Source organism: Diadema antillarum, unplaced genomic scaffold (genome assembly GCF_040938485.1).
Source record: "Diadema antillarum isolate AM-2024a unplaced genomic scaffold, OU_Dant_1.0 scf00000072, whole genome shotgun sequence".
NCBI classification, from domain to species: Eukaryota; Metazoa; Echinodermata; class Echinoidea; order Diadematoida; family Diadematidae; genus Diadema; species Diadema antillarum.
This window is the reverse complement of record NW_027270961.1, coordinates 1,078,354-1,099,619: the sequence shown is the minus strand read 5'-3', so window position 1 is coordinate 1,099,619 and position 21,266 is coordinate 1,078,354. Positions and strand designations below refer to the sequence as shown.

Sequence of the window (21,266 nt, the reverse complement as noted above, 5' to 3'; positions counted from 1 at the left end):
AATGAAAGTGCACATATAGATTATACTTCGAGACGTACCTCGATTTTTTGCCGTAACCGAGTGAATCGTGCTGTTAATACGGTCAAGAAACCTTCCAAACTGATTGCATTCGAACCATTTATTCATTTCGACACCTACCTTTTGCGCACCACGCAAATTCCTTCCGACCCGGATCAACAGAACACGACAAAAATAAGTGTCTTAATTCAGCTGCGTTTCATACAAACGGATACCAATTCATCAGAAAATATATTTTCATTCAGCCAAGATTATTCTTCTCCATCAAAACGATTGCAACAAAGACAAATAAGGTACTTGACATTCAGCTTTATATCTAAATATAGGACTGTTGGCATTTCAAATACAGTGTATCTAAAAGAAATACACCTTGTACACATTGTGTAAGCCTCAACATAACTCCTACTAGGAATTCAAACTCTGCACAGGCCTTGGACTATCAATGAAGTTGACTACAAGATTTGTTCTAACGCATCCATTATGCTTTCCGTCAGTAGGAGCCTACGAGTAGCAGTGGGATCCAGTTTGAAATCTAGATGTGCCTACATTGTGTGAAAGGTAGTAAGTAACTCTGGTACCCTCTGCATGATTGGAAACATGAAGACAAAGATAATAACCATAATCATCGTCAAACCAGCACAGCCACTCATTCATAATATAGCAAAAGTTATTGCTCAGTCCTGCATCTTTACAAGAACCTGAAACTTGGACTATAAACGATTGTGTTATGACGAGGAAGTGACAAGAAATAAAAAGTGTTTATTTCACCACGGAAACGGCGGGAAGCGGGGCTGGAAACACACGCATTGTATTTGCTGCCCTCAGAGTTCGTTGGTGGAGAGCATAAATGCGTTCCACACGTTGTATTACATCAGCTGCCTCGTGAGACTACTCGCCCTCCTCACACTCGCCGCCTCCCGCGGACTCGGCTATGGCCTCGTCATAAGTTGGTAATTCCACAACTATAGCTGGCGCCAGCAGCAACTGCTCCTCGCGAGGTACAGACCCGCTAGCTTCCATGCTCTGTTGTCTCTGGACACACTCTTCACACATGTGACCTGCAGTGGCACCCATTACCGCAGGCGACGGCGAAGGCGATGCCGATGTCGACTGGTCGCCGTCGGGTTGGCTTACCTTATAGTACCTGGATTTATACAGGGCAGAAAGAAGAGTAAAGACATGCGAAAATGCATGGATGACGCATAAAATAGAGCAGGTGGATTGTTACGACAATCGCAGTTCTGATGTTATCAATATGATTTCTGTCACCCCCTAATCAAAACATGAAGCCCTGACACATGATTACAAGACTTTGAAAACTAAACAGAAAACACTTTGTACAATCGATGAGAAACGAAGATACGAACTGAGAAAGGAAACTATTCAAGGAAAGACTAAAATATCCTAAAAGATTTACTCTTTTTAATTGTTAGCTAAATACTTTGTGCGATCCTACCACGGGGTTCTTGAGTACGTCAGGGAGAGCTTTAACCTAATCACTTCTCAAACCATTCTTTTAAACTCCAAACAACCGGTTAAAATAGCATCATCGTACAAAAGCTGTATGTACAAATCATACTACTAATTTATAATCATACTCAAAATATTGGTATAATATAATTAATAAATATTGCCCTGTTGCATAATGGAGAAAGCTATGATTAATTACCAGCTGAAAGGCAAATGCGACAGTGATTAGTTATCAAAGTTCACAATCAGATTCGCATTTCCCTCTCTACTGCAGTCAATCCAAACCCTATGTGAAATAGGGCCGCATGTGAATATGATAAGAGACTCACTGATAATCATTTACAACTCCGACAGCCCCTCGCTCGTCAACCCCGACGCTGACCGAGGGATGCTCTAGTCTAAGGATCTCAGAGGTCTCGTAGGACGGAGGAGGCAGATGATCCAGAAAGTCTCCCGACATGTTAGCAACAGATGCTGTCGGGAAGGTTTGGTGTCCGTCAGGAGCAGCGTTCATAAGAGTCATAGACACCCCTTCGCTCTGACGAGGGGGCGTCGGGCGATTGTCTCCAGAGCGATTTGCGTTCGCAGTCCGACGTGTCTGCGAGTGGCTCCAACCCCGAGTGCGATACCCGTGCACCCTCCCGCAGGAGTCCGTCATGAGGAGACAGAAGACCATCGACGAGCTACCAAGGATGACCCCGATGACACTAATAGTAGCTCCGGCAAAGTACTCTTTCGTGTTCGCACAAATAACGAGTCCGGCGAAGAGTAAGAGAGCGGCAAAGACGAGCAACAGTCCAATCTTATTTCTCCTGCTTCTGTAACGACTATTGCGACGACGCGTCTCGGCCGCCCGCTGGCCGACGAGTTGAGGACTGGTTGCATCCTGAAGGCCGCGACTGGTCGCTGGTGCGCTGAGCTGTAGAGAAGAGCGGACGATAGCACTCTCACAATCCGAGTCGCACGGGTTGTCGACAACGTGGTAGTGTACGGCGAGTGGGTCAGTGGTGGTGGGGGGATGGGTGGAGGTGGTGGCGAGGGGAGTGGGGACGTCAGACAAAACTGATATTGCGTTTGACTGTGATTCACCCTGCATCTCCGAACGTGTCACATCACGTGACTATGACATCATAGGCCAGCTTCCTTGAATCCTCGATGTGACGTCATCGAGACATGGCCGCATTCCTACACAAAGATACAAAACAATAATACAGTTTGCAGAGTGAAATTTGTGGAATGATGGCTAAAACAGATCGATGTCACTTAAATGATTTTCATTCAGCGGGATTGGTCATACTTTGGTCGTATAAACGAAAAAATAAAGATTGCATATTATCATTACGCATCCTATATCTAATTTCAGAAAAGAAAATAATTTCAACCAACAAAACATCCCATTCCAATTTTTTAATGAGAGAATTAAAACGTGACTTGATATCGTAAAATTATAATAGTTGGCCGCTTTATCAATTTCATGTTTTTAAAGGGGTATAAAAAGAAACAGATATTTGTGTTCGGTTAAAGGTACATGTAGACTTGCGAGGGTACAATATATAAGTTGGCATTAAGCCAACGAGAACAAAACGTTGCCTTGCTTAAATATTTCACTTGTTTGTTTATTTGTTTATTTGTTTGTTTGTTGGTTGGTTGGTTGGTTTCTGCATCCCCAAGGGATGCCTGAGCCGGAGATGTTACATTTTTGTTTGTTCGTCGTTTCTGGTTATGATTTCATAGTTTTGGTGCTGCGTTTCATAACGTTAATATGTTGGGTTTTTTTATTGCACAATCGTCATAACTTGATACTCAGTCGGTGCCTCATGACCACATACAATGAAAGGAGCCCTGAAAGTCGATGTCAAAAATCTTGGCTTCCGAACTCCACAAACAGGATTTGATGACAAGATTGAGTTCGTAGTATAGCATTAAAAAAAAAATCACTAAACGAGGAAATAGTTAAGACCCCAACTTTGTATTTTCCCACGATTTCCTTCTGAATGGATAAAGAATAATCCCGACAAAATTATTGGCACCAACATCATCTATCCATAGATCTGTAATCTGACTGTCGGTCATTTTTCTATCTACTACAATAATTGTCGATAAACTAAAATATATTCTATTACAATAATAACTGGGATAAAGCATGAAAAGAACGTGTTAATACAAAAATGAACACCATCATAATATGTAGCTGATCCACTCAATTCACATTTGATACGTACTGACTACACCGTATAAGCATGTTTTCCTGGTAAAAGTACTTTGTAAGTTTGTACCCTCCACAAATTTGAAAGAAAATATCAAACATGGCTTTATTGAAACAATATTTCAAAAAATACATTTTGCTTATTAGAGTGAAAAAGTAAAAAACACACACACACACACACACACACCAAAAAACAAAACAAAAAAACAAAACAAAAACACGAATAGGGACTGTGCTGGATTCCGTATAGTCCTAAGGTTAGGGTTAGGGTTAGGGTTATTATTGAGGGTTAGGATTAAAAAGAACTCTTTCCGTTTCACAAAACAGGATAAGACACAAACATAAAAATATATCGCATTCATTCTATTAATTTCACTGCTTGTGACGTTGCTACAATGTAGGCATGATAATGAGTAGGCCTATGCAAAGTTTTGCGTAATTTCTGCAACAGCGCTGACCTGAAAAAAAAAAAAGATGCTAGAAGTGGAAATAGATAGAGCTACATCATTTTGACGAAGATCATTCTTCTTCTTCTTTTCACCCCGCCCTCCCCCACACCCCTTTCTAGCAGTATTGATAATCTCGTGATGAAAACTCAAATACACAAGAAGAAGTTGAAAATAAAATCTGTTACCCACTGTTGCAATTCAGTGCAATACACGGTCACTACATGTACATGTACATCTACAGTATGTCAACATGCAATCCCGTTGCGGGCAGGAAATTAATTTTCACGAAAACTAACGGTGCATCAATAATTAAAATATGCACGCCGAAAGATTAAGCCGTCTAGAAGAGCGAGTCTGTGGGTATGAGTTTGTGTGCATGCAGCATCACACATGATACATAGTAAACGTACTCACAACTGGGGCCCCAACCTGACAGGCCGTACGTCCATGGGTATACTACTGTACTGTATACGTAGACAGACACAGAGTCAGAGAGAGACTTTTTAGTGAAAGAGCATGATTCCTAGAAACTGGAATACAGGTACAAGTACTGTATGTAGATTAGACATGGGTGAGAGAGTACATGACATACCGATCCTGGCTATTTAAGATACATGTACTCTAACGTTAATCTTTCGGGTCATGAGAATGTGAAATGCAAAACCGTATTGAAAAAACACACACTTGTCTGGCGTATTTGATCATCTATCTAATTCGTATGCGGGTAGTGCAACAAAATGCGACAGGGCATACAACTTCGCTTCGGGTGTCTCTACACAAACCCAACAGTATGGCACTGTCAAAACATGTTTGAAACATTATTCAACATTTCCTGTACACAGCTGCAAGGAATTGGTTTGAAAAGCACTTTCAACCTCTGTTCATCTCCCCCGAACTCCTCCTCTATCGATATCAATCTCTATCAATCTATGTGTGTGTATGTGATTGTGTGTGTTGTGTGTGCATTCCACGCAAGGGCATAAAAGGGGCTAGGGGGCTACGTGTACAGTACCTACGTGATAGAACATCAACAATAATCAATCATAAAATCTACATAGGTCTTTTTGTGAACCGGTAGCAGTAGAAAGGATTCAAAATCGGAAATGGAAGAAGCGGAACGAAAGAAAACGAAATCATTACGACCCAGCCCAAGTTACAAACGTTAGACCACTATCACCTGCCTGTTCACACGTTCGGCAGATTATAAACATACGAAATGAACATGAGCGGCACATTCTCATCCAAGCATGCTGTGCACTTCATCACATCACACACAAGCGCAGGCGCTGGCATCATGTCGCATGTACCGCTTGCAGTATCACAAATCGAATGAACGTTATCTTACCGCCGGCGGCCGAGGAATATCATCCGATTTCTCCTCATCTTCTCAGCGCAGACAATTCAAAATATCGATCGCCCTTTTATCTCGTGTGTAAATGCATCAAATTACAGATGGAAAATCCCAGGTCCAACGTTCAGTCGTAGTTCAAGGCGTCATATGACCGTGTGTATTCAGAGGCGAGCGAGCGCGTGGCTGGCGTTTACATACAAGCGAAGCTTACTACGCCACAAACGCAGAGCGAATGCGGTTTATAGTGTAGCGTAGTAGGGAAGGTTGAAGGTAAACGGAAAGAGTTGTATCGGCTCCCATTCATAAAGGTCTACGCTGGAATGCGCATGAATGGAAACGAACGATTAGAATGATAGGCTCGAGATACACACACTGGCTGTAGGCATACAATACTTTGATGATTGCTGGAGCGATTACCCCTCATCTATTACATTTTTCCCCCTTTCGTCCTTCTATTAGAGTTCTACTGAGTACTTTGTGTGTGTGTGTGTGTGGGGGGGGGGGGGGGGGGGGGTAGGGTGATACCGCAAAACGGACTATGCACTTTCGGTTTCATAGGCGTGTCTGCGCAATTACTAGTATGTGATAAGAACTGGATGTTTATTATGTGTCCTACCATACGAACATTTTCATTGAATGCGTTGTTGTGTCTAGTCGAGGCCCGGTCGAGGCATACCATATCATTGGTCTTCTTCTTCTTCTTCTTTTTCCGACCGGGGTTCCACAGCCTTTGCTGAAAGTGAGGATGGCTGCATTTTGTGGCGTTGTAAATGTGATGACACGAGATGATTACAACGAAATGTGTAGGGAATGTGTATTCAGCGAGTAGGTCGCAAGAAAATTTTGTCAGAAATAATAGGCAAAGCGTCACACTATTATTATACCTGCGTCAAGTCAACTTCAAATGATGAAACCATAATCATATATGTTTTGTGTTTGTTTGTTTGTGTTTTTTTTTTATTTTTGGGGGGAGGACTTTGATTTTATGATGATCGTATGGGAGGATCATGGACATAAGCAGTATTCCAAAATGATGTCATTATAGTATTTGATGATGGGGATTTTTTAAAGTAAAAAATCAAATACCAGAACTTGTTCTAATCATGCTGTAGGCAGAAATAGGGGCAGTTGTAGAGATTGGTTTGCAGTATCCAATTTCTGACCTCATTTAAAACTAAGTATAAGTTTTATCTTTTGTCTTTTTATGTTTAACTCAATATTCTGTTAAATGTCCTTTATACGACACATCCACACACACACGCTCACACACAAACACACATTGAGTAATTTTGTGCTGTAGTTATTTTTGTCATACATAATGGGTGTATCTACCTGTCAAGCCTCATAGGCTTTTGTGCATCCTATTTCATTTTTATTTATTATAATGCACTCTGTTTGTTCTACTGTATTTGTTTGCTGAAACATTTTTTAACATCTTTATACCTGTACATATTGTGTATATAAATAATGAATTCTTGTTATTTTTTTTAAATATGTTTTATTGATTTCAACTATTGGCATACAAACATAAATCATTTCTGATTATGGTATAATTACAAATAACACAGGCAAGAAAAATAAATTTTGCGAGAAAAGAAAACAAAAACCTTGAAAAAGAGAAAAAAAGGCAGCAGAGTAGAAATACGTTTGACCTTAAGACCTCCATCAAGGGGAGAAGGGAAATGAAAAAACCCGAAGATACGCGGTAGTTTACAACAACAACAACAAGAACAACAACAACAACAACAGCAACAACAATAAGAAAAGATTTCGATTTGCCACAGGGAGAGGGGAAGAGGGCAAACTCGCTTATACATTAAATGTATGACTATGTGATGAAATAGAGATGTGGAGAGAGCATAAATTCCCTCCCAAGCATACAAACACTCTAGCGTATATACATAAACATATTTATCATCCTAACAAAATTGATTGTACATACTATATAACATAATTTTTTTATCTGATGAATGAAATAAAATGAATGAATGAATGGATGAATGAATGAATGAATGAATGGATGAATGAATGAATGAATGAATGAATGAATGAATGAAACAGAAGAGAGGAGTCAGAGAGAGCCAACGTGCATGAGCCAGAGAATCTGATGATCTAACTGGGGGGAAGAAACTTAACACGAAGAGGAAGAAGGAGAGTTAAGAGGAAGACAAGGAGGAAGAGATTACAGGGGGGAGGAAGATGGAGCAGAAGAACGTATACATGTAGTTCAATTAGGCCTAACGACATAACATGTGCTAGGCACAACCTGCCATCCAGCCAAGCTTTAATTCAATGTGCATGGGAACGGATAATTATATCTACCGAGTTTGCGATGCACACTTCAAAAGCTGTTCTTCTTTCCACATTCCCCGTGTTGGGGTAGACTGAATACGACCTACATATCATAGTGTCTGATCGCTGTCTAGTTTCGCTTTCTACTTTTGTTAATACATTTTTGTCGTCAAGGATTCAAAATTGTCAATATGAATAGAACAGCGTTTTGTTCTGTGATGGACCCGAGCCAAGAACTACGGCAACCAAGGAATCGCAGTATCATCGAAGTTGTCTGCATTTTGCGTGTGAATAGGTTTAGTTATGGTGGATAGCAGTATAAAGTGACAGTGTGTGTGTGGGTGTGTGCGTGTGTGTGTGTGTGTGTGTGTGTGTGTGTATGCGTGTGTGCGTGGGTGCGTGCATGATTTTTTTTTTGTTTTGTTTCTGTGAACGTTTCTGTTTCTGTGATATGAAATTGAACGAAATTCGAATAAAGAATATAATAAAAGAAGTGTGTTGTGACAATTTGTGTGAGAAGAGAGATAATTATGATATGAGTGTATAATGTGAGAGTTGGGCTGATTTGTGTTTGTGTCTGTCTGTCTGTCTGTCTGTATGACAGAGTTGTCTGTGTGTCTGTGTGTGTTTGTCTCTGTGACAAATTTTGTTCACATTGTGGATAAAGAGACCAAATAACATTTCAAACAAGCCTAATTAAATCACAAATCATCACTGGTCGAATTGTCACTATAGTAAGCTACACCGTTGGGGGTAAGCGAGATAGGCCTACGTCCTGATATACTAGACCATTACCAGATTATCTATCACATGCACAATATGCTCTTGTCTCTCTCCATTCTTCTAGAGTTGACAAAATATTTCACCGAGCTAAATTTGAATGAAGAAAAGAACTCCGCTGTGATAAATAAACCTTTGCTGTTACTTTTCGTAGTCGACCTGTCTTTTCTTATATTTCTACTACGTGTGCCTTTCAAATAAGTCAATTCGGAGATAGGTAATGTGCACATGGGTACAAAATAATGACCTTTCATTTTTCTCAGTTGGTTAGGCACTTCACTCGATTCAAAGCGATATAATGCATCAGTATGCCCTACATAGCAATTTATGCAACTTGTATTCAAACAAAGAATGAACCTGCGTAGATCAAGGTGACCAGAGTGACATCGTCAATCAACACTAATTTGCGAAGCATCCATTTCATTGTGCTGTATATTGGATGCATTAACAATTGTTTTCTGTTGCTTTGCCAAATGTATACGCAGGCTTGCTGTCAGGTGATGGATGTACTGGCGTCAGGCGCCATTAAGAAGGATTACATGAATCAACTTTACTTCACAGATGCTTAACTCAGTGACTTCAAAAACCAACCTGTCTCTCAGTATAACATTAATGACCTTTTTCTGCTCATGCGCAAACTGGAACCCTTTAACTGGCTTACTGCCCAAACGCACGAGACTATAGGGATTGAGGTACTATAGTGAGTAACATTCTTGGCTATCAGGAAGGTGTTCAGACACTCTCCACTGACTCTCAGTGGTCTTTCTCTCCCCCCCCCCTTTTTTTTGGGGGGGGTGGGGGGGGGGGGGTGGGTGGGGTCAAAGGTGATGTCGATGGTGGCAGGTCCGAATTTACATCATTACCGAGATACTGCAAATTTCAGTATACGGCCCCATCGTAGTTTTTACAGTCAAACCTGTCTATAGCGGTCACCCAAGGGAAACGAAAAAATGGCCATTATAGACAGGTGGCGGATACAGACAGGTTATCTGACTTTTGTGTGCATTGCCTACATGTACATGCACTATTATATGTATCATCGTTGTTTACATCTATTCATATACGTATTGATTATACATGTACAGGTGTGTATGCGTGTGCACACGCGTGCTTCATGCATTGGCCAATGCCGGTGTTTATATCTATGTATACTTGTTGCACAGTAATTGTACAGTCGTGAAGAAAGCTTTACACTAGTGCATTATTATGGCTGAATGAATGATAAATGCAGCGGTGGCGATCACTGAACGTTGCCCATGAATGACTGGCACGGCGACAAGGCAGAAAAACATGCTAAATTGCCGGTTCGGCTACGACTCCGTATTATGGGTTTATGGCCGCTGGCCGCGTAGGACAGGTGGCCGCTATATATACACAGGGTCTTTAACGGGGCTTTATACTCTCGGGGGAATTTTCAGTGGCCGCATACGGCAGGTGGCCGCTATAGACGGGTGGCCGCTAAGACAGGTTTGACTGTAGACACCCACACATTGTCTGGCGTATTCTTATCATTATGAACAAATCGCAAAAATCGTCGCGTTGCTTTATTTGTTACCTTCTTCACCTATTAGAAAACTATTTTCCTAAACATCATAATTCATAATCATCGTGTATTTACTTCGCGTAGTTTCTATATAATAGTACAGCTTCCTTTTCAAAATGATATACGGTACCCGCCTGATATACAAAAGATGCGCTTTTGGTGTCTTGCTTGTTACATTCAATTAAATTTTCATAACTGGATTCTGCAAGGTCTGTTTCAGGGGCCAAGAAATGTTTTCATTGTTTCATTCTTTTTCATTTGGGGGAGGGTTATAATTCCCCCCCCCCCCCAGCCATATATCAATATATTTAGGTACATAATATGGTGGGGAAAATTATGAAATAACTCCATTGGGTGATAGAATGGCCACTTTCTATCTCTCCTATACTTAGTATGTGAATGTAGAAATGGTAATCTATCATTCATTGAACGACAGTCAAGAACGAATTGCAGGACAGTTCTTTGGTCCAGTCAGTTGATATGATTATTATAACGTTGGATGTTGGACTGTGAAAGATCCTATAATCAGAGGATGAAACATTGACATAGTTTGATTTTTTCATGTTGATATAAAAATGATAAAGATTATACATTATAGCCTACTTGCAATGATAATGAGGAATTCATTGTGGTTGTTATTATCATTATGATTGTTATAATCGTCATGACTGTTGTTGTTATCATTACTGTCATCGTCGTCTTCGTCATCATTTTAGACACCCGATTATATTACGATGGCTATCTTAGATCTAAATTGATCTTTTCTCAGACGTAAGGGATCTATACACTTGGCAAGGTTAAAGGTCACTCTTTCTTTGTTTTTCTTCTATCGTCTGCGCATTCTTGCAAAATCGGCCCATGAAGAATGCGGACAAGGAAGTTATAAAGCATGAACTTGTTATATTTCAGTCAACTACATACTCTAAATAACATTGCGATTGGGAAATAATCTCAGACACGATTTTCTTTCTCAAGGATTGCAGATATACATTAGGATTATGTATGCACAAAATCTATTCAACTTAAAGATGCTATTAAGGTCATATGAAACTGGTTGACATCACAAAGAAATAAAGGATATTGCTGAAGGAGTCTTGTTTTGTTGGAAGTCGTACAAGTGAATTCAGGGTTAAATCAAACTATCAGTGAATATATTACGAGCATTGGGTTGATGTTGAATTTCATTTAACATCCTTATCATTATAGGGTCCCAGCAAAGACATCTCTGCTGTTTGTGTAATATACTTTTGTGGGTGAAGTGCGATGTCACCACTTTTACTTATTCTTCATGAACATGTCAGCGCACGGATTAAAAATCGATTTTACATCTGTTAGGACAGAGAAAATTGAGTCCTCACTTCATATTCAAAACAAATCTGTCTTATAAATAGGAATAGACCACAAGTGAGGATCACCTCGCTTACAACATCACTCAAGACCAATACCGCTCTGTCTGACTCCCTACAGGTCGACTCACTAGATGAATCACCTATCTTAAAGTTGTTCTGCCCTCTATTTAGTCTCAAACTCTGCCAATCTGCTGCTTCGACTGATTTGCATTTAAAAAAAAATACAGTGGGTCGGTTGAACCGCGGATTACAACTAAAACCACAAAGCTAAAATACATTCCGAAAAATCAACTATATGGTATACGAACATAGAGGGCAGTATTGCACTCACTGTTGAAGTGATGCGCAGAGTCTCCCCCACAGCTGATGAAGCGGAGTTAGGAATTCCCCGCGTACATGAATAACAGAAGGGTGGTAGTCAATCGATTATTATAATCATCATACTCTCCCTATTCTACTGTTGCGTTTAGTTGTTGGCAACTCTATGATTTCACCTCATCATCATTATTATTATAAACCAAAACACGTAAGGTCAAGCCATCTCAAATACTGAAATCAATACGTCGGTCGCATTTCTTCGATCTTTCAATGCGTGGTTACAGGGAGGTGCTCACTTCGATCCCTTGTAATAATAACAGTTCACATACACGACTAATCTGATCGCAAAAAGAATCACACGATACAAAATTAAAAAACAAAACAAAACAAAACAAAGCAAAACACACACACACACACACACACACACACACACGCACGCACGCACACACACACACACACACACACACACACACAAAAGATACTTATCCTATGTTTGAGGGTGTGGTGAATTCGAACAACGCGTCAGTGATAAATTTTATACCTGGTCGAAAGACAATATTCATTTGATGAAATGTGAAATCAGTGACGTCATACAAATAAAGCAAGTGGATAATGCTTTTCAATCTGTTTGCAATTTCAGTAGTCTGTCATCCCCATGACAACCTATTTACAGTAAGTGTCAAAACAGGGTTAAAGACATTTCGAGTGTCTCACTAGCTTCCTTTTAGTGGTTGATTTACACACAGTCGATAATTACTTCCACTACGTCACAATAATATCTGGAGGAACAACAATTTATAAGAAAAGAATAGATAAATGCCAGTCTCCATGGATCCGTCGTCAGAGTACTATACAATGTTTAGAACATTAGATCGGCAATTTATGCCTACAAAATATTGTTGTTGTTAGTGAACGCAAAGCTCTTATGAGAGTAAATGGAAATGAAATTCCTTTTCATACATTTTATTTCAAAGACATTTAATAGCGAATCTTCTTATTCTGGCAGCTTGGTCAAACCCGAATCCAGTGTGTTTTCTGACACACCCTGTTCCGCCAGGTGCACGATACACAAACCGATCGCAAATCATGTGTGATCGTACTACCATCAGCATCCGTCCGCCGAGCCGGTGATGCATTTGTGTGCGGAGCTAAGAAGTGCTGTAGAATCATTGTCATTGAAAATAACTGTTATTTCAGACCAACATTTACAAAATCGGTAAATTTCAAAGCGCCTGTTTATACAGGGTGATCGTGAGCTACAACCTCAACGAAAAGGACATTTGTGTCCTTGTATAGGATGCTCACAAGCACCATTTGCCGCATAGTCAGCTATCTTCATATCGCATCACGGAGGACCCTTCTCGCCAGAGCTCCCCGCACGAAAGCGGGTCGTTGGCCAATGGAGAGGATTCTACTCCAACGCCAACAATGCAGGTATGCACACTCAGATTCAACATTTATGCATCTGTGATGCTCCAGTATATTGTGTCTGGAATCAGACAGGATTGCGTAAAAACATTCTCTTACCTTTGTAGAGATAGCTGAAAAATGATTTGTTAAGTCTATGAGGTATATGTGCTTATTGTGTTGCTGTTGCTATATCTTTTCCCTTGTAATTGGGAAATGTGTTTTGCCAACAAGGTAGACTTGGATGATGATTGTGTATAAATACTAATGTGAAGTGGACTGTTGTTTGATACAGTACTCATTGATGAAGTACTAGTAGATGATCCTGTTAAAAGTCACTGTCATAATGGGTTCTTTTTAAGACTTTAACTTGTTGAGGACAGACTGATTTGCTACAACACACATTTCCCATAGACACCTGCCCGAGTATACTTGGGACTTGTCCTCAACAGGTTAATTAAAAGCTAGTGATGATCTTTTGGGCATTGGAGAAAGACACCATACTGGTGCATTATTTTGTCTCCACAATTCGAATAATTGGAATAGAAGTTAGAACATGATGTGATGGCAACTGTGATAGACATTCGTTGATCTAGAACCATTAATACCATTATTGATAGAGTGTGTTTTCTGTGTTTCATATGTATAGTGTGTGTGTTGTCTATGTTAAATGTGTATTTATTTGTATGTTGTCTGTATGTCTTTTCATGTTTGTCCTGGGAAATGTCTCAGCTACACGCTGAAATGACTCTAAGATTGTAGAGATCTATGTAACATTTACCTCCAAGAGAATATTAGTTTGTAAGGTACAGAAAATGATGAGACAAAAGCTAGAAAATTAATAAAAATTCAAAGGAATTGAATGGTTTGTGATGTTGTTTTTTTTTCAAGGTAAGTGGGTAAAGTAGTGTATCCTATGACTCTACCTCAATGTTTCCTTTTCACACATCTTGCAGGACAGTGGAGATCAGTGAGCAGGAAATAAAATGCATTTTCCAGTCATTTGTACATATAAAGAAGGAATAAAATGCAACAAACAACATGATTATTTTACTGTGGCTGAGCACTATTTGAAATAATAGCAAAACAAGTCGATGAGCTAAAATATAAAAGTATTCCATGTTATTCTCTATAAAATTAATACCACTGAGTATGAATTATAATTGATACCCTATTTTTAAAAAATGCAAATTACATGGAAATGCATGATTTGGTTGAGTCTATTATTATGCATTATATGTAGACCTGTAGCTTGTAGTGTTTTGTATGAGTGTGCTGCAGTAGACTAAAAATTGTTATGTTTTAGGTATTGAATTCTGCGATACTTGTGATATAACAAGGACAAATTGAATCAAATCCAAAGGGCTTCTTTCCACATGACATTCTGAGGACATTCTCTGAAGTGCTCTACTGTGAAGTACTGATATTCACTCAAGTGTAAACCATTGATTAAAGGGATGGTACGGTTTTGGCTTAGATGGGGCTGCAGGTTTCCAACTTTTGTCTGTGTGTGTGTGTTTATGAGATAATGAGATACATCTTATGAAATACAAAAGAACATTGGCCTACTTAGTTGAATTCACAGTTTATTTGACAAAAATTGGTCTTGAAATGGCTAAGATATATCCAAAATAGCGATTCCGATAAAATGTGACAGGCCACAACTTTTATTAGGATCTCTTTGTCTTTTCTTGTTTTTGGATATCTCAGTCATTTCAAAACTGATTTTCATCAAATAAACTTTTAATTTCCCTCAGAATTGTGTGCTCTTTGAAATTTAATTGAGTGGTTTCTAAATATCTCACAAATCCTCACCTCAACCAATACTATACCATCCCTTTAAATCTCTGCATTTACTAGGATTAAGGTTTTCTCCAGTGATACAGGGTAATGGAATTATAGTGATACCACAGAGACAGGGAAAAACACAGCTGTGATTGCTTTAGTTTCAAGGTTACTCTAGAGGCAAGTCATGCAAATATCACCAATTAGAGAGTGATAAAGTCAATAGTTGATTCAAAGAGTAGCATTGTTCGTCTGAATGTACCCTGACATAGATTTCTCTGAACATCTACTCTCCAATTACCTAGTATTCATCCAGCTTTGCATGTTTGTCTTTATGTGTGTACATATGACATTGTACTTTCTGTATTTTTGCACACCTTTTGAACACCTCTCATTCATTTACATTACTATACAAATGTTTCATCTTTGCCCATTAATTGGAAAGGAGGTAAAACGACTCTTTATGTGAATATTGGTTAAAGTGTTTAATAATTCTTATTGAATATTGTCGCTGGGGCGACAAGATCTCGTATCTACAAAATGTCAAATGTTCAAGAGAACAAAAAAACATGGCGGCTAAAGCACTATAGCGAATGGGATAGCCTTTCCTTTGACATGCCTTGGTGGTTTCATTTTTGGAGTACGACAATTGGGATTTGGACAGGACATCACTTAACCCATTATTTGACCATTAATTCAAAAGAGTCATTTTCACCAAAATTGCAGATACCAGGGGCGGATCTAACTTTTTATAAAGGGGGGGGGGGGAGGGTGTGGGAGGGGGTGTCCCCCCTCCCGCAGTAGGGAGAATTTTTGAAAATCTGTGTGTGAAAATGGCGTTTTCTTGCATCTAAAACACCACTATTTTTGGTATAGAGGTCATTGCCATGTGCAATACATAAACAGAAAAAAATAAAATTACAAGTTTAAAAAAAAAAGATAAGATAAAAAAAGAAAATGGTCCCCGGATTTTTTTTTTAGGGGGGGGGGGGTTGCAACTCCCCCAACCCCCCTCTAGATCCGCTTCTGGATACAAGGTCTTGTCACCCCAGCGACGATATGTTGATGCTTGCAATTTGAACCTTAAAGGAAAAACTTGGTTTTAAACATTTACATTGCCTTGATACAATCTGTAATGAGTACCTGCTATTAGATAGCTTGTCTGTCCAGTAAGGGTACTGATTACTGTAAAATGAGGAATTTTCGCGTGCACTTTAATTTCGCAAATTTCGCGAGCGCCAAAATTCGCGAAATTAAAATGCACGCGAAAGCTTTTGTCTACACTACATGTACATGCATTGAATGCCAGTAGCAATTCGCGAAAATTTCATGCCACAAAAAAGGCTGTCGGCTCCAATTCGCGAAAATTTCATGCCGCGAATATATCATGTTTTACAGTACTTTCATAGAGAGGTACTACTGGGCAAAGAAAAAAAATATTTATCTCTTGAATAATAAATCTGATTCTAAAATGAGAATGTGTTCTTACATTGTGTTTATTTTCCAACTTATGCATTTAAGCATCATTTATTAAATCATTCAGTTGCCTAAGTCACAGTATTGTCATTGAAAAGAACTGATTAATTATTTTTTGCCATTGTTTTTATAGTAAATGTAATTAGTATGTGTGTATCTGTCAAACAAAAGTGAAAATTATTTTAACCATAATTGTATGTAGGGGCATCGTCATTATAGCTTGCTTATTGTCATTGGTTTTGTTATTGATATTAGTAACTATAGAAAAGTACCAACAGCAGTGGTGGTAGTAGTGGAAATATTTCTATCATCATCCTTTGATGTATAAAATTCCCAAAAACTGAAGCATCTTTACCAGAATTGCCTTTTATCAAAATAATTTTCAATTTGAAGTTGTTATTTTCAATTCTTTTGTTTGTCCTTTTATTCACATTTGAATGAATACATTAAGCAGAAAGCTTTTCAAAAATATGCCAGTGTACTTACTTGCCACTAAGACAAGTGACATGGTTATATGAAAAGTTAAGGTTGAAAGAACACCATGTTATTTATCAAGTGAACCATCATTGGCAGGGTGTATGACTTATCATGAATTTATAATCTTGATAAATGCTTACACCTCTCCAGTTTGTATTACTGTCATCCCTTGCTCTACTTGTAAGCAATCTTTATTGCTAAACAGATAGTGTTATTGTCACTTATATTGTTCTAAAACATAAATAAAAACAAACAAACCGTTATATGTGTAGGACACTAATATAAACTCCCTGTGCAAAAGCAGTGTGCAGTTATAACAAACTTTGTGATGGTAACATGTGGTATCCTGCAGAATTCACCTGCTGATGAAGATGCACAGGACCTTCTGCAGTCTTCAACCTATGGTGAGGGATCCAGCAAGCACAGCACACTCAGCAACAAGGACAATGTCTCCACCCATCACGTGCAGCTAGGCCCGCCCCAGGTCCACCCCCACCCCCACCCCCACTCCCCTCTCTCAGATGAGGAGAGCCCCCTGTTAGAAGCCAAGCGGTCTCTGACATCTAGCAGGGCAGGCAGTCGTACAGGCACTGGTAGTACGGTGGCCAGGGGTGGAGCTGGGCAGAGGGGCAAGCCACATCGTCGATCTCTCTCCATGATTGTGCAGCCAGGAAGTGTGAGGCGACATCTCAATGTCCCAGAACATGAGTACGATGTTGAGACGGCCATGAGTGTTCCAGCAACCCCAATACCACAGGTGAGTTCTTGTCTTTACAGAATATCTTTCAACCACATCTTTACCTATCTTTGTGCCATCACCATGTCCAGGCACGAAGACTCCTTCCTTTGTCCCTTTACAATCACGCCATCATGTAATGTAAACACATCTTTTAGAAGGGAACAATATTATGAATTGCCCTTAATCTCACATTGTTACATATAAAGCATCGATAAGCATTTCGGTGCTTTATGCTTTAACCCATTGAGGACGGGCTGATATTGCTACAACACGCATTTCCCATAGACACCTGCCCGAGTATACTCAGGGCTCATCCTCAGTGGGTTAAAGCATTGCAATGGCAGATGGAAGGTGCAGAATGGAATATGGAAAGTGAAGTAAATATTGTGTATTTACTGTAGGTAATGGTTGTATGAGACATTACCTACTTTGAATGTTTTATGGTGCAACCCAGAGAGCTACAGTACCACGTGACTGTTGCCTAGGATGACGAAATCTCACCCTTCATAAGTATGATATCAAGGTATTACATTGTAGATTCTCTACTTGCCATCTCACCTGGCAAGGCAAGAGAGAAAGTAAAAATCACATTGACATTGACTTGATTTCTTGACTACACTCTCATGAATAGCAGACCGTTAATGACAGAATTGATGTACTGATGACACATATCTATGTTTAAAAATGGATTCGAGACTGTTAAACTCATTATTGCTGCTTGATAGATCTATTTCTTTTGTGTGTATGTGTGTGTGACAAAGGCTTCAAACAAGAGAGCCACCAATTGAGGCACTTGCAACACTGTCCCATCATATCCCAATGAAATTCTCATATCTTGATCAGTTGGTTATATTTTGTATTTGTCTCTTGCCCCACCCGCCATCCCTTGCCTCCATTCCCCACCCCCTGGGGAATATTATGACTCACTTTCATTAAATATGAAGACCTCCCCAAGCTAGCTATCCCTGCCTCCTGACTGGCCAGTCCACCACAAAAGAAAACAAAACATTCTGAAATGGGGAAAATTGGGAAAAAATCTAATCCCATTTACTGGTAGACTGCATCTCAGCTCCAATAATCCTCCAAGACAGACTCATGTCACCTGCTTACAACAAGTACTCCATTTATTTTCGGTCAGTGACATGAAGAATTGGGAGGAAAATTAGAAGAAAAAAAAATCATGGCAGTTCATTAAGCTGTTACTAATACTTTAGCTATTGTGATTGATTGAGCTTGTTAGTATCTTTAAAAACGGATAATCCTATGTTTTCCATGGTTGTGATTTATTATATTTAACACATCGTCATGCTGGATGAGTTGTTTGTTTTTCTCTGGAGATAAAGTGAAATTGTGTCTGTGAAGAAAGATTGATGGTTCATAAACATTTGCTGTACAATCAGAAAATCATCCATCATAAACCCAGCTGATATCAACAGTGCAGAAAACAATTCCATATAGAGAAATTTGTTCATAAAATAAATGAAATGATGGACTGTCAACTTAGATATTGTTTCTGCATGCTGATATTAGTTTGAATATGTAATGGAAACATTTTACAGTAAAGCTAAAAAGCTCAAAGTTAAACCCCAAGATCTCTTGGAAGAAAGGTGAAACAAAAAGCAGAACATGAATGTCATAATCAATCATATCATGTATCCCTTCCGATAAGAGGTTTGGGGCCCGTTGCATAAAAGTTACTATTATAGTAACTTTGCCATCCAATGGTAACTACCATAGCAACAATACTCAACAGCCAATCGAAATCAAGAATTCCATGGAAGTTACCATTGGATGGCAAAGATACCATAATAGTATACAAATATCGACTGCTGCAGAGGGAGATGGTAAAACTATTTGCACCGAGGTGATGTCTCAACAGTGCTATGTCCCGAGACGAAGTCGAGGGACATGGCACTGTTGAGACATCACCGAGGTCAAATAGTTTTACCATGGCCCGAAAGAAAGCTGTCGATATTTGTTTTATATCCCTCTCGAGCATTTTACTAGAGTAATGACGGCTCCCTTTTGGAAAAGTGTGCAGGTTTCGTGAACGATGAATCTAACGTTAGATTAGGCCGTAGCAGTGCAGCAGCAGTGCGTGCAGCGCGTATGAGTACCGAACGACACCGCTGCGCTGTTGTTGATTCCTCCACACGAGCTACACTACAGCATGCATAACTCCGAAAGATCGAGGAGGTCCAGGACTACGTTAGATTTCAGAAGTAGGCCTAAAGCGGCTTCGTTACCCAGCTAGATCATCTTCAAAATCGGTATAATTCGTACCTGATATGGTGTCCTCCTGCGATCATTCTTTCGTTACTTGAAGCAGTCACTTTGTCAATTTGGCTGAATGCATTGATCACACGTCCACTAACGTTACACACACCCACGCCATCGCACCACAGATTTCTGTAATGCTGTCGCACACCGCGCGCTCGCGCTCCGCGCTCTCTCTAGCTAGCTCTTAGCGCTAGCTAGCTAGCTACAGGACTGTCGCTCAAAAGTATCGCTACTATGCGCACTGCGTACATTCTTAAGTGAGAAATGTAGATATCGATCACACGATCACGATTGGGTGCAAATCGTGGATTCCCAAAAGTACTATATCACGCTGGCTAGTAACCAATTGCACCGCATCCAACTGCTCGTAGCTAGCTAGTAAAACTACACCATGTTCGTGCTCTGTACAATCCTATGGCAAGAAGCTTTACATGAGGGATATAATAACTTTTATGCAACGGGCAACTGGTCTATCTCTGGCATCTCTCCACTTATGTATAACATGTCTGCAGCCAGCTTCAAATCTTTCTCTTTTCTAGCTTCTTTGATACAATCCATTCATGTCTTCCTTGATGGGATCCAATCTCCTCCTTACTGCAATCAATTCATCTCTTCCTTGATAAAATTCAGTTATTTCTTCATTGATACCATCAATTCATATCTACCTTGATACAATCCATTCATCTCTTCCTTGATACAATCCATTCATCATTACCTTGATACAATTCTATTCATCTCTAACTTGATACAGTCCATTGAATATCTTCCTTGATGCTATCAATTAATTTCTTTCTTGGTAGAAACCATGCATATCTACCTTGATATAATCCACTCATCTTTACCGTAATGCAATCCATTCACCTCTTCCTTGATTCAATCCATATATCTCTTCCTTGATATAATCCATCTCTTTCATGATGCAATCTATTCATCTCTTACTTGATACAATCCATTCATCTGTTCCTTGATGTAATCCATTCACCTCTTCTGTGGTACAATCCATTCATTTTTTTCCATGATGCAATCCATTCATCTCTTCCTTGATGCAATCCATCCAGCTCTTGATACAATCCATTAATCTCTACCTTAATGCAGTCTATTCACCTCTTCCTTCATTCAATCCATTCATCTCTTCATTGATACAATCCATTCATCTCATTCTTGATGATGCATCCCTTCATCTCTTCCTTCATGCAATCCATTCGCCTCTTCCTTGTTATAATTCATTCATCTCTTACCTTGATGAAGTCCATACTTCTCTTCCTTGATACAATCCATTCATTTCTACCATAATACAGTTCATTCATCTCTTTCTTGATGCAATCC

The 21,266-nt window shown here is 39.5% G+C and overlaps 2 protein-coding genes across 2 annotated transcripts in view; one reads left to right on the top strand and one right to left on the bottom strand.

Moving 5' to 3' along the window:
- Positions 1-460: 460 nt before the first annotated feature.
- On the bottom strand, positions 461-2,164 carry LOC139717134 (uncharacterized). Its single transcript, XM_071628634.1, has 2 exons — positions 1,818-2,164; positions 461-1,162 (listed from the first exon to the last, which is right to left on the bottom strand). The coding sequence occupies exons 1-2, from the start codon at positions 2,162-2,164 to the stop codon at positions 907-909; spliced, it is 603 nt and encodes a 200-aa protein (XP_071484735.1). The 3' UTR covers positions 461-906.
- Positions 2,165-9,826: 7,662 nt separating this feature from the next.
- The window catches only part of LOC139717133 (uncharacterized), a 43,538-nt gene continuing 32,098 nt past the window's right edge, over positions 9,827-21,266 (top strand). The window contains exons 1-3 of the mRNA XM_071628633.1: positions 9,827-9,886; positions 13,073-13,210; positions 17,274-17,678. Of these exons, the coding sequence (XP_071484734.1) occupies positions 9,827-9,886; positions 13,073-13,210; positions 17,274-17,678 (603 nt within the window). The remainder of the gene's footprint in view (positions 9,887-13,072; positions 13,211-17,273; positions 17,679-21,266) is intronic.

What these genes read in the sequence shown, in the direction of transcription:
- LOC139717134 (XM_071628634.1), bottom strand. Translation starts at nt 2,164, where the DNA reads ATGGTCTTCTGTCTCCTCATGACGGACTCCTGCGGGAGGGTGCACGGG. An exon ending in GGAGTTGTAAATGATTATCA is followed by an intron (nt 1,163 to 1,817) that starts GTGAGTCTCTTA and finishes GTATAAATCCAG; the next exon opens with GTACTATAAGGTAAGCCAAC.